Consider the following 14,833-nt stretch of genomic DNA (forward strand, 5'->3'; position numbering starts at 1 on the left):
AATAATTGAATTTTCAATAAACTCTCATTTTGTGCTGTAAATTACTCAATTATTAATCTTTTCTCATTTTATATATTTGGCTATTTTTTGGTCAAACTTTATGCCTAAAACAAGATCGTTTTCATCCAACTATACAATATGATGTTGGTTTTATTTTCCATGCAATCATATTTTAACCACACGAGCACATTTTGGTCACGTCACCACATCGAAAAATGTAAATGAAAAAAGAAATTAATTGAATAATTTTGATACAAATTTTAAAATTAGTGTGCAAAATAAAAATTTATCAAAAACTTAATAATTTATATGCAATTAATGCTAATAAAATTGTATAACATTGACATGAAACCCAAATTGGATTTCTATTAAAGAAATTTTATTCATAAATATCCAATCATGATCGCGTTACACAGACATTTGAGATACTTAAGCAACTAACAAAACCTATCAGAGTAAAGGGAGAATGACAAAAAAACTCAAAACTGGTTTATTTCTCAAACTTCAATTAGGTGAAGTTGTACAATTGACACGACAAGAGAAAAATGATACAATAAGTTGCTTCTCATAATGTTGGTTCTGCTGTCCACTTTCATATTCCGATCTTCTTCGTTTGGAACTGACACGCTCGTTTAGATTCAACACCGGTACTAAAATAAAACCGACTAGCATCCACTACAACCAGCTTCTCATGAAGTAGCGGTTGATTCGGCCGACCACTTCCATACTCTTACTTGACCCGATCCATCACCGGTGAAAAATAAACCACCGGGGCCAATTTGTATGCTGCGGACCTCCTCCTTAGAGTAGATCTTCCCCCTCTCCGAGAATCTAGAAAAACAAGGTGCAAGGAAATTCATATCGCCCGTTCAAAAGGGGTGCAATAGCACAATTTGTGACGAGACCAAAGCATGAATCTTTTTATAAGAGAGGTGACACGAAGTAAAAAACTCACGATGGCAAATCATAGACTCGAACAGAATTGTCATTGCAGGAGCAGAACAACACTGGTTTACTTTCTGAATCATGCATCCCGCATAGAGTGATTAAACCCTGCAACAAAACTTCTACATGTAAACAAGCAAATTTTGTCTCCTATCGACTGCACAAGTAAACAGTAAAATATAGTGTTGTTTAGGAATGTTGCTCTAATGGTTGTGCAAGTGACTGAATTCATTTCATTTTATTAGGATCCATCTTGGTTTAAAAAAGCGCGAAGCGCAAACTGCCCCGGGGCCTAAAGCGCGGGCTTTTCGTAGGCGAAACGCGCTAAAACCTAAAAAATTCTAATATATTTACCTACAATATATTTTATAGCAAAAAACACAAATACTTAAAACCACAAATACTTAAACACACAAATACTTAATTTAAAAGTTTAAAGTAAGCAAGTCTAAAAGTTCGATCAAATCTCAAGCAACTAATCAAAAATCATCATCATTAAGTGCATCATCCCCATCTCCTTCATCATCTTTGTCTTCACCAATGTCCTCTTCCATCTCCTCCCCACCCTCATCCTCATCTAAGAAAAAATGGAAACTTTACCTTTGGACGACGACCGGCGGCGGCGGCAGACAGCTGGCAACGACGGCGGCCGGCTGGCAGCGCCGGACGGTGGGCAGAACAGGTTAGGGTCGCGAGAGGGATGGGAGAAGAGGGGAGGCATGCATTTGTTTTAATGAAATAAAACCTAGTTTTTTTAAAATTTAAAAACCTAACAGTAACATACTAAAAGCCCGCGCTTCAGCGCTTCTCGCCTAGGCGCGCTTTTGTGCGCTTCTCCGCGCTTCCTGTAGGTAAGTGCGCTTCGCTCAGAGAAAAGCCCAGACGTGCGCTTCACCAAAAGCATGCGCTTTTTTGCGCTTAAGCGCGCTTTTTAAAACCAAGGGATCCATGAAGAAAAAATCACGCTCTGTAGGATTTTAACCTACGACATAGGGTTTTGGAGACCCCCGTTCTTATTATTGCAGTTGCTGACATCTTTATAATCATTTCCTACTGCAAAATAAGAAAGGAACTGAATAAGTGACGAACCAGGAAAAAATTCATACCTGTTCCTCTGTATGGGTATATGTTACTTCCAAATTACCAGCCTCAGTTGCAGCCCAGACCTACAAAATCACAAAAGGATAAAACTGCAACTTAGTAATAGTTTACCGCAACTAAGCATCAAAATTGAGGAAAACTAGGAAGTACAAACCTTTACAGTGTTGTCCAATGAAGCTGATAAAAGGAACTGATCCCAACACAAAACAGATGTCACAACATGGTTATGTCCCGCTAAAGTTTGGATACATTGCAAAGTTTCCAGGCTCCATACCTGAAGATAAACATAAAAGAGAAGGAACAATAAGCAATAGAAAGATCTAATATGTTACATGGAAAAACGTTAGCGAGAAGTGGCATACAATAAGAAGCATCCTTAGTTTAAGTGTCCAACTTACTTTAATAGTGTGGTCCATGGATCCAGAGTACATTCTGTTACCACCGACAACTAGTGTCACGACAGCAAGAGTGTGACCCTTGAGTGATGCAGCTGGTTCAAAGCAGTTGGTAGCTGCATTGAATTTCCATGCCAATATTGTCCCATCCTGTATTAGATAACAATGAAAGACAAAAAGGGTAACATTAGAATCTGTCTCCATAAAGTTAAAGCATTCATGCATAAATTTCATTGCCTCCTCTCAGCAACTCATTCAGAAAACAGAAGTATAATTCCACGAATCAGAAACTAGTAGTTGAATTACAACGGTAAAATTATTGGCATAGCACATGACATGACCATAAGATTAACATATACTTGGTTTAGAAAACAAGATTTTTCCAGTACAACCATAAAATCAGCATTATACCTTGTTACCGGCAAAGAGTAGATCATTTCCAACAACAAGGGAATACACTTGTCCAACAGGTCCGCTTAAACTGAGCTCCATTGATGTTTGGACATTCCATGCCTATTACAGAACAAGAAAATGAGAGAGAAATAAATAACACATTGACAACAAAGTAAGAAGCACAATCCGAACCCCACCCAGACCTAGCCCATGTTTTTTTCTGCATGATGGTGATGATGATGCAAAAAAAAAAAAAAAAGAAACAAAAGAGCACAGATGACATTAATTAAAATCAGGAACATGATGAGATAGATTGAGCAAGAAGCAGATACGGCACACTTGGCCTGGATCACGTGGCAGACTGGCCTGAGGATTGTCTAGCTCCAGCAATCTGGGGTTTTAGAGTGGCTGAGGTAAAACTGGAAAACTGAAAGGTGAGGTAGCAGCTGTTTATATTGAAGACTACACAGCATCAAGGGAAAAGGAAAAGGTGACAGTGCCATGTAAGAATAGAGAATCCCACCAGTGTTTAGCAGCTAGGGTAGGTGGCAGTCCTCAGTGGCAGAGATAAGCTGGTACATACTAGACACAGCAGTAAGGTAGCAGTTACGGTGCCGAGACTATGAAAATACGGCGATGTTGGTTTCAAGGAGAGGATAGGAATGGCTACGGTGCTAAGAAAGCAATGGAGAGGTAAAGGACAAAGCATAATGGTTTTGGTTTGACTTAGATCCACAAACACCGACTTAAATTAGGATTGTTATTTTCACAATCGGAAAGGTCAGCCCCGCTCCCCCCTCTAGGTTCCATTCCAGAATCGCTTTAGTACTTCCAGCATGTCCTCGGGTGAAACTATTCCCCTTGACATGTATGACAAAAAAAATAAGTTTGCATTAGCTTTATCTTTGTATAGCTTACATAGTATAGAAGTCAAGCTATATCTATTTCAGAGAAAAGGTGCAACTAAAACCCTCAAACTATTTTGCGGGGTCAAAGTAGCCCTGAAACTACCTTAAATCTCATCCAGCCCCTGAACATTTCAAATTGGTTCTTTTGGCCCCTTATTTGAATGGAAAAGTGAACACCTTTCATTAATGCTGAGATGGCAAAAAATATGTCTTGATAAAAAATTTGAGCCACCACCTCACTCTTTTTTCCCTCTTCACATGCATGCATGCATACATACATACATACATACATACATATATAGGTCAAAGTTCAATGAAGAAGGCCTAAATGCAAAAGAGAAGAGAGAAGTAATCTCATCCGTTGATCTTATCTAATCCAACGGACATGATTCACGCCATGTTCAACGGATTTTTTCGTTGAACATATGGGAGGTCGAACCCCAGAACCCCCAAAAATATTGTATATGTTCAATATATTTGATGAATGTTCAACGAAAAAATCCGTTGAACATGGCGTGAATAAATCATGTCCGTTAGATTAGATAAGATCAACGGATGAGATTACGTCTCTCTTCTCTCTTACATTTAGGCCTTCTTCATTGAACCTAACCATATATATATATATATATGAGGATCAAATGAGAACTCTTATTTAAAGTGTGAACATGAGAACCATTTTTAGCCCTTCGATCGCCAAGACCTACGGTCAATGCATCACCGTGATGGATGAATGCAACGCCAACACCTGGTTACTTTATAGGTTAAGTGCAACTGGTTTGTAGTGTGTACGTTAATAGAGGTTTTTATTTGATTCAATCCCTATATATGTATATATATATCGGGGTTAGTTATTATAAGAACTGCATTTATAGTGAAACGTGATAACAATGCATGGTATTCTTTGCACTAGCCAGCCATTAGCTCAGTCTGTGGTAGTCAAACCAAGGTTTACCAGACACAGCTCTTCTTAGCTTAGTAAAACAATAGCACTCCTCCGAAAAATGAACATCTAAGAGTTTTGGATCCTTCATAATGACATATTATCTCAAATCAATTTAGTAAGGTCTCGAGGTAGGTAGGTTGTCAACAGGTTGCATCAAAAGGAGATGCAATGAACATATTTCAAGTAAATACCAGTGGCTGGAGATCATACACTTTTAGCACAATTTCTAATTCATCTACATTTTCCAACGATTTCACAAAAATATACAGATTTTATGCATCATACCTAAACGAAAAAGAGATTGATAAATGAAATGCATATATAGTAAACAGAAAAAGAAGGGCAACAGTTTGATTCTTTGTCTTACCTTGACAAGATTTGTCAAACCCACGAACACCCATGGACCTTCACTTAGCATACAGCCTACTGAACATCCCAAATTCACTACGCCTGCCAGCTGTTATAAAAGACAACAAGACAGCTTACATTAAACCATTACCACTAGATGGGCCCAAACATAACTTGACTGAAAGCTTTCTGCACTCAATTTCACACGCCTCCTGAAAAGCTTGAGCCTTGTCATAGCAGTTTGAAACTCACAAGTAATACCCTATGTCTTTTATTTGTAGGCCACTTTGGTATTGGTATCATCATTTAGTTAACGATTTTTCCAATAATACTAATAGCATTGTTATTTTGTACAGCCTACCCATCATATAATCAATTAAAATGCTAATAATATATACTCTTATTATTTCACTGAGACAATATAAATATAAATCCAAATTTCTTGTTCTTATCACCCTAAAAAAGAAAACAGAAATACAAAATAGGATTTGCAATAAAATGATTTACATTGATTAGAAGTAAGATAATGACATCTAAATACAGGCAAATTCAAATTTGAGCTTTTATGGCCTAAACTGCATATGATATGAGTGCGGCTACAGCTAAATGGTTTTGAATAGCACTGATTCTGACTCTACGTATAAGCTTCACAAACTCAAGTTCAACTTTCTAGATATACGCATATGAGATTAAATTTTTGAAAGCTCAATCTGAATCTGATTGTTTTGCAACGCCGACGCGAAGAATATTAGTATAACTGCCAAAGTTTAGCATAGAAAATCTCATGCATTTATATACATTTAGACTAGCAGCATAAGCATGTTGGATGGGAATAAAATACACAAAAGTTGAGATATTATATTACAAGAATGGAACTATCCCCAATATTTGCAGAACGCAAACAAGAACAATGTAGAGAATCTTAAACAAAACATTCAGAAAATACACATGGGAACTACCTGACCAGATTGGCAGTCCCAAACTCTGACAGTCTCATCTTCACTCCCAGAGTAAAGCTTATCAGACCCCGAAGGCAAAGTAATCCCTGTGACAGCCTGACAAACAAGTTTTTCTATTAAGAGAAACCTTTGGATAAAACTGGCACCTGCAAGCTCTAGCTCACACAGGGCAACACAGAGATCAAGATATACATGCCTACAAAAACTCATAGTTACAAAATGAAAGGAAAGATCTAGGTAGCGAAGTACTACGCACACAAAATCAAGGTAACTTGATGTAGCATTCAGATATATGACTAGGCTCCATAGCAATTAACTGACCTGTTTGTGCCCCTCGAGCGGCGTCAATAAGGTAAAGCAATCCGTGGACCACTGATGCAAAAATTTACAATTCTCCCCGTATCTACAGCTCCCTTGCACATAATAGTTGCAGATTTTTTTCTCAACTTTCCTAACGAAATTCCTATTGCCACTTGCGGGGTGCTGCGACTGCGGCCTGCCCCATGAATTATTATTACTAAAATTATAGTTCCCGCTCCTCCGTAATCCGCCACCGCCACGGTAATTATCCTCCGCCCCGAAACCTTGGTGCCCCCTCTTGCCATTCGCCGCCGTCGGCAGCTCTGCGTGCAAAAAGGGGCACGGATTTCTCGTGCACTTTCCATTTTCCCAATGAAAACACACCTTCTGCTGCCTACTGTTGTTATTCAGGTTATCACTTGAAGACGACGGTCCGAGGCGGTTAAAAATCCTTCTTCCCCCATCCACATCCATAAGGAGTTACACTGTATAGATAAGATAGTTAAGGAAAAAGGGGAGATTTTTTATTGGGTTTCGGGAAATTTTTATGTGCGAGTTGGTATACGAATCCGATCATGTAAATTAGAATGTTGAGGTGATTAAATAGCGGTGAACAAGACACTAATGGGAGAATCTGATTTCAGGATTAGGGTTTTGAAGGGAATTTTATGAACCCTAATTTTGGGATTGCGGGACGCTGGCAGTGGGTATGGAATTCAAGATTTTCGAGAAAAAGGAATTATGGCGAGAGTAGGAGGAGGAAGAAACACGCCTTTCCTTTCTGTTTTTTTTTCATTTTAATATAAATGTGTGCAATTATTTTGCTGATGCTTAAAAAGGGGAAATTTATTTTTGCGAGGGGAAATTCGAACATTTTTTTTTTGATCAGGAAAATTAGAACAATTAAATCTCTTTCCCAGTATTTCCAATTTTCGCGTTCCTAACTTTTTTTTTTTTTTTGAGATAGCGTTCCAACAATTAAATTTCCTTCCCGTCCTTTCAAAATAAGATTGTAAATTAATTAAATATTTTTATTCTATTCAAAATTTTGATATTTATATTCAAATTTATTGGATTCATATTTGAATAGCTAGTAATCATAGTTGAATCTACGTACATAATAGAACTTAAAACTGAAAATATTACAAAAAAGTGTAGATGTTTTTTAATGTTCTTTATGTTCTCCAAAGTCTTCTTTTTATAGAAATCTGAACCCCTCTATCCTTCTTGAATTATTGATTTTAGATTCTCTTCTTCGTGACCAGCTCGTTGTGATTTTAAAAACACATTTCTTTCTCGGTTATAATTGCAAGGTGCCAAACAGCATTCGCTATCTTCAGATGTCGTCGGGCACCTCCTTTATTATGTAGTTAATAATACTCAGTAGGGGTCGGTGGTTGAGTTAATGGACCATTATTTGTTGATAGTGGTCCTCCTGTAGTTATACCCAATTTTATTATTTTAAGTGGGTATCTTCCTATAGTTTTTTACCCACCTATTTCTTTTTATTTTTAGGTGGGTCTCACCCTGTCTAGAGTCATATGACTATTTTGAATTTTCTCTTTGTCGGGCATATTACTTTTTGGTGCCCATTGTATTTTTGATGAGATAGTTTTCGTACCTTATATTCCTTGGATCAGAACTTCCTCATATCTTTTTGGATAAAAAGCATTTTTCAAACTTTGGTTCCTTCTGATTTTGAACAATCAGAACATATTTTATTGGGTTGATGGGTTGAATCATTGGGATTCTAATCCTCTTATCACAAATTGCAATATCAAATGGTAAATCTATCCTATGAGATAGACTTGATTTAATTTAAGGTAATATAGTTGAAATTATATTAATTAATCTGAATCATATTCTTCAATTAAATGTTAACCTTTTGTTAGAAATAATAAATATTCTTTGTATATAAATTTTTATTTAATAATATTTTAGAAAAATATCAATATTGAATATTTTATTTCATATGAGCATCATCTCGTCTGAATCACCTTGTAGGATCATATCATCATCTAAAGCCCGGAAGACGACATCTAATGTTTGAACCCAAACTTTCGAGCATAATCTCGTCTAGACCTTGCGTCAATTTTTTTAACATCACTATCTGGAGGTTTAAAAATCAAATTTGACTTGTGAGATTGTATGATTTGGAGCTTCTAATATCATAATTAGGGCTGTAAATTCGGGTTGCGGGTATCGGGTATACCCTCACCCGCCCCGATACCCGTGCGGGTATCGGGTACCCGATACCCGCAAAATTGAAGAGGAGGATCGGGCGCGGGTATCAAATCCTCAAAAATCGTGGGTAGAGGGTACCCTCAGGTATACCTACGGGTACCCGCATACCCGCAATATAATATGTAAAAATTAAAATTAAATAATTTTATTTATGAATTTTAGGATTAACCCCCAAAAATTTTATTTAGGAATTTTTAGGAATTAACCCTCGTTGTGCTTGTTTGTCAGCTGTTTATTTATTATTTATTCGTCACAGATTGTATGGATAATCGATGAAATAGAAAGGATATTTCAATTTCTTTTGTGAAATGCGGGACAAAATACCCTCTCGCGGGACAAAATACCCTCCAACGGGACCAAAAACCCGCAAAATTACAATAATAAAAAAAATTGCGGGACTGTGAGGGTACCCTCATACCCGCAGCGGGTATCCGCTGTGGGTATTCGGGTACCCGCAACATGCAGGAGGGTCGGGTGAGGGTGGGGTTTTAGGCGAATTTTGTCCCGCGGGTACCCGAATTTACAGCCATAATCATAACTAACTTGTAAACATCATTTTGTATGGAATTTGAAAAAATCTTGACAAACTTTTATGCATTATTAGCTTCAAATATTATAATTGGGTTCCAAGAATCATCTCTTTTGGAGTTTGAAAGAATAAATTTAACTTGTGAGTATCATCATTTAATTGGGTTCCGAGAATCATCTCGCTTGAAGCAATTCAAATTGTATTAGTCTCAATTATTCCATTAATTAAATATAGATTTTTAATTTGGAGAGCAAGAGCTTCTTCTTGTATAAGTTTTATTTTAGTGAAACCTTATTAAAAAAAATCAATGTGAAATGAGGTGATTTATATGAATTCTTCACACGATTGAAGTTATTATAAATTTAATACATAATTAAAGATTTATAATGTATTTTAACATCATATCCTCTATTGTTCTTTATCTAAATTCTTCATTTATGCATTACTAATTTCATGATTTATTTATTTATTTATTTATTTATTTATTTATTATTATTATTATTATTATTATTATTATTATTATTATTATTATTATTATTATTATTATTATTATTATTATTATTATTATTATTATTGACGAAACTGAAACAAATAAAGTTTTTAGATATGAAAAATATATTTTTCTTCCTTGTACAAATAAAATGTACGAATATGTTTTATAAAAAATAAAATAAAAATTTAATTATTTTGATAGACATAAAATAAGATTTTGTTTTAAAGTAATCAGGTTATAGAATTTGTGCCTTATTATTCAAACATGTAAATCAATGACCGAACCCGTTTATAATTTACATACACGTGCATGTCTCAATTCAAACTCATTTAAAATTGATTTTATTGAAAATTAAGAAGATAAATATTATATATATATATATATAAATTCATACAGTATAATATATTGCAACATATACATATAATATAGGGTTAATTACGTGAAAAATCATGAACTTTGGGCCGATTTCCAAACTTGCCTTGAACTTTTTTTTTTTTATCAAAAATTCCTTGAATTTAAGGACTTGAACAATTTTTCCATGATTTTTATCTCCGGTAATACTTCAGGCTGACATGGCAATTACAAGCTGACATGGCGCCAACTATAACTAAAAATTGACACATGGAAAATAGAAAAACAAAAAAAAAAGACCCCCCCATCGTCTCCCCAATTTTCCCCACCGGCCAAACCCTAATTTCACCTCCTTCCACCTGCCGGCACCTCTCCCGCCGCCGCACCAGTCACCGCCTGTTAGGTCCGGAGGGTCTCGAATAGGTGTAGGGGAGGGGGGAATACACTTATAGGCTATTTTTTACTCAAAATCAGAGGCATCTCAAGATAGAGATCAAAACGAAACTTTACACGCAAACTTAGACGCCTGTTAACTGAAAGGAGTTTTGACCAAACAGAGTTGACGACTGATACTGAAATACTCTTCAGTAAAGAGTTATCAGTTAAGTCACTGGAACTTAAGTGATGCACGTTAAGGCTTCAGTCGAGTTTGCTAAAACAGAGATGTTACAAGTCTTCCTGACTATCAGATGATAGATCAGTCAGACTGATAACATACGCAACGGAAATAACTTTGTTTCGTAATAGCCTTTGTTGAGCACGTTGTTAGTCTTAGGTTTCTCTTTGCATTTAGTCGGTGTTCAGTTTATCAATTGAAATAGCACAAGTAAAAATGTAAAACTGAAAGCTGTAAATAACACAAAGATTTTTACGTGGTTCGGAAAATACTTCCTACATCCACGGTCGGTTGATCAGACCAACAACTTTACTCCGCAAGTGCGTGCACTGCAAACCTATCTGTGTGCTTAGCCGGGTGCACACAACCGAATCAACTGAAGATCCAATCTTCAGTATCAATACTTCACTCGCGCTGGATTTCTCACTCCTAGCACAAACCTGCACTAGGATCTCACGGAGTCAGAGTACCTTCCTGAACTCCTTTTCAACTCAAACACTCGATTCTATCTCTCGAAGGGAGGTTTGAAATCTTGCCAACTAAACTTCAAAGAACAAGTTCTTTGGAGTTAGTTTTGACCTAGGCTTTGGGTAAACAAGGGTTTGCCTAAGGTCTAAGAGAATATATGTAATCAGCAGTGACTGATTTTTGGCTTTGGTATTCTCTTCTTCGATTCAAGCTTTGGAGAGGTTAAGCTTTGGCTGAGAAACAATTTTGGCAGAGTTTCAGCTTATGCCCTTGAATCAGTGAAGATTGAAGTGATCCTCGAGCGCTATTTATAGGAGAGGTCTTGAATAGATCCGTTGGCGGAGAACGTCTTCAAGATTTCTTCCGTTGGAGAGCTTTTCGAATTTGGATTGAGGCTTCAATCTTCGAGGTTCCTTGTTTGGTGAGAACGGCTATGTTGAAGAGCAGGAGATGCGACGTCTCTGATAAATAGGGCTGTCAAAATGGGCCGAGAATGGCCCGGTAGATGGGCCCGCCCGACCCGCCCGTAGTTTTGGCCGGGCTGGGCTTGGATTTCCAAGGCCCAAAAAAATCCGGGCCTCCCTGGCCCGGCCCATGCGGCCCGCGGGCCAAAAAGCCCGCCGGGCTTTCGGGCCCAAATCGGCCCGTCAGTATATAAGGTGAAAATTTCAAAAATTTATATCTCCTCCCAAATCCCAATGAACCCAACCCAATCTAAGTCCATTTCTTCAATTGACGACAATGACGAGTCGAAGTCTAACTTAGGATTTAAATTAGCAATCAACAATCAATATTAAATTATTTTTACTTGAAAGATTTATTTATTTTTGATTATATTTGGTGGTTGTTATTTGATTCCAATTGATTTGATTACCGTATTAATTCATTTGTGAATAAATCGTTTTCAGTTTTTGTTGTTTTTGCAATTAGTTTTTGTTTTTTACTTGTATTCATATTGTTTACATTTAGTTTTAGTCATATTTGTTTACATTTAATTTTAGTCAATTACGTAATTTAGATGTAGATTGTTTAAGGCCCTTTTTATTTCATCGAATTTGTCTTCAATTTTTTTCTATAAATTTGATTTAATTTATTAATTTTTGGAACTATATATATATATATATTAATTTATCAATTTTTGGCTCGTTTTGGGCCCGACCCGCCCGGCGGCCCTTATAGGGCCGGGCTGGGCTTCATTGTTCGAGGCCCGCTGAAATTTTGGGCCGGCCCGACCCGGCCCAAAAAATTGCCTAGGCCCGCTGGGTTGGGCCGGGCCGGGCCGGCCCGCAAGGTTTGACAGCCCTACTGATAAAGTAGCCACCAAATAGGAATGACCTCTGCAGAGAAAGGAAGATCCTGAGATCTCTGCATTTAATGCGGCTGTACTTTTGGAGTACGTAGCTTCCTTTGAACGTTGGAGGTTCAGTCTGAGGAAGAATGTTTAACTGATACTTGACTTTAGTATCAGTCCGCTGAATCCACGTGGCACGCATTAAGTAATCAGTTTCAGACTGATTCTTCAACGGATACTTCAGTTGGTAACTTCAGTCTTCAGTCTTCAGTCCTTCGTCCTTCAGTCTTCAGTCTTCAGAACATCAAACTAAACTAGAAAAGAACTCTAACACTTGAGTTCGAACAGTTCTAGTCTATTACAATTAAGACCTATGGATTTTGGTATCATCAAAACAAGGATTAGGATATTTCAATAAGTTCCCAACACCGCCCTCTCCGCTCTGCTCCGATTCGCGGCCTTTACCACCACCACACCAGATCCGCCGCCCTTATGCTGCCTTTCCCCACCACCACACAAGATTCGCAACCAACCCTACAGATCCGCCGCCTCCCTCACCACCGCCTCCGGCACCAAACGTCTGCTGGTTCCATCGAATTCCTATGCGGATGTCGCCGGTGGTAAGAGACGAGGGCGTGAAGGGGCCGGCGAGAAGGAAAATGGGTGCGAAGGGGCCGTTGGCTTTGGGCTCGATGAACCACCGCCGCTGTCCCCAATTTAAGCAGATGACTTAGTCGCGGAGGAGACGGAGGAAATCACTGGCGACATCACACATGAAAAACGACGTCGTTTTATCACACCTAAACGGCGTCGTTTTATTAATCGTCCGGCAATTCCACATCATTTTTCCAGTAACTTAAAATGTGCCATGTCAGCTTTGAATTTGGGGATTTTAGAAATCATGGAAAAATTGTTCAAGTCCTTAAATTCATTGAATTTTTGATAAAAAAAAAAGTTCATGGCAAGTTTGGAAATCGGCCCAAAATTCATGATTTTTCACGTAATTAACCCTATAATATATACGCTTTTGAGAAATATAAAATTAATAAATAAATATACATTTAATCACTAACATTCAATTAAAATCATTTATTGTATATAAATTATAGGTTTTTTTTCTTGTCAGACATGTAAATCTAATTTTTATCGAGATAAAATAAATAATAAAATTTATTAATTTAGATTATATGTAAGTTGTTATTATTATTATTATTATTATTATTATTATTATTATTATTATTATTATTATTATTATTATTATTATTATTATTATTATTATTATATACATTTATTATTAATTATATTTATTAAGATTTAGAATTTTTATATGAAATGTAATAGTTAATTAATTAATAAATGATAAAAATTATATATGATAATTATTGAAATGAAATAATTCTAAGTATGTCACGTAGGTTAAGGCTTAACCCTATTATAAAGAAGAGTTTAGGCCACCCTAAATTTGAGGGCGTTGGGCCTTTGCTCCCTCTTCACAATAGAACCGACTTTGAATATCAATAAAATCGCTCACCTAATTATCATGAGCATGAGTTAATGTATGGGTAATTCTATTTATAGCCCCCATTTTACTCTTTGTAGCCACTTATTTAATAAAATATTTAAAATATTTATAAAGAGACCATGTTACCCCTTAGCCCCCAACTCCTTTTATTTTCTGGCGTAAACCCCACTTCTTCAACACATTCCATAACCCCTCTTCTTCAACAGTTGTCAGAACAATAACTGACTCAACTAGAAACATCTCTAAGTTGACTTGCAATAGAACAAGGACATCCTACTGATGGTAAGTTGACCTAGTGTCATCTCTCAAGGAAAGTCTTTAAGGGCTTTTAGTAGTATCGTAGGAAAAAGCAATAAAAGAAAGCAGTAAAGAGTTTGATTATTAAACTAAAACTTGGAATTAAAAACTTAATTAAAAACCGAACTTAAAATTAACTAGGCGAATTGAATTATTAAACCATAGACAAGATTTTAAAGAACTTAAATTAAACCTACTTATGAAATTAAATACTTGTAAATTAAAAACCAACTAATCTAGGCGTGAAACTAAAGTGCATAATTTAAATTGCATAATTAAAAAGAAAGCATAAACATGAACGAAAAACGTAAACATGATTAAACAAAATAAATTGAATTGAATTACGAAATACCGTAAAATCCTTGAACGTGCAATTGCTGTCACTCAATCACAATCCAAGAATAAAAACTAAATAAAACTAAATTGAAACCTAACAATTAACATCGAAAACTAAGAAAGCAATTAAATCCTAAGCTTCGGATGCCAACAGATCTCCAAGATGGCGTCTAAAATTAGGGCAAAGTGTATTTTTACAATGAAAAGTATGACCCTATTTATAGACTTCGAATCCCTATGGATCACCATGGAAGTTGCCATGCAAAGTAGAACTCTAAAGGCAATAAAATTGTGCAAGATAAGGCAACTCTCCAGCTGTGACGCGCGCTGCAAGTCATCTCCATTCTGGCCGAATTCGCAGCTCTCGCCAGCGGAACGGATTCCGTCAGAGAAA

The 14,833-nt window shown here is 36.5% G+C and overlaps 1 protein-coding gene across 1 annotated transcript; it reads right to left on the reverse strand.

Annotated features, from left to right (window-relative positions):
- Positions 1 to 340: 340 nt before the first annotated feature.
- LOC131014548 (zinc finger CCCH domain-containing protein 63-like) lies at positions 341 to 7,165 on the reverse strand. Its single transcript, XM_057942552.1, has 9 exons — positions 6,314 to 7,165; positions 5,993 to 6,088; positions 5,053 to 5,142; positions 2,853 to 2,954; positions 2,445 to 2,591; positions 2,201 to 2,320; positions 2,052 to 2,111; positions 956 to 1,053; positions 341 to 831 (listed from the first exon to the last, which is right to left on the reverse strand). Exons 1-9 carry the CDS (start codon positions 6,764 to 6,766, stop codon positions 690 to 692), a joined length of 1,308 nt encoding a protein of 435 aa, XP_057798535.1. The 5' UTR covers positions 6,767 to 7,165; the 3' UTR covers positions 341 to 689.
- Between the last annotated feature and the right edge of the window lie 7,668 nt (positions 7,166 to 14,833).

Source organism: Salvia miltiorrhiza, chromosome 3 (genome assembly GCF_028751815.1).
Source record: "Salvia miltiorrhiza cultivar Shanhuang (shh) chromosome 3, IMPLAD_Smil_shh, whole genome shotgun sequence".
Lineage (NCBI taxonomy): Eukaryota > Viridiplantae > Streptophyta > Magnoliopsida > Lamiales > Lamiaceae > Salvia > Salvia miltiorrhiza.

Bases quoted from the DNA above. Each gene is read 5' to 3' on its own strand.
- LOC131014548 (XM_057942552.1), bottom strand. From the start codon at position 6,766: ATGGATGTGGATGGGGGAAGAAGGATTTTTAACCGCCTCGGACCGTCG. The intron at 2,955-5,052 runs GTAAGACAAAGA...GTTCTGTAATAG, and splicing joins GTTTGACAAATCTTGTCAAG to GCATGGAATGTCCAAACATC. The intron at 2,112-2,200 runs GTTTGTACTTCC...GTGATTTTGTAG, and splicing joins CATTGGACAACACTGTAAAG to GTCTGGGCTGCAACTGAGGC.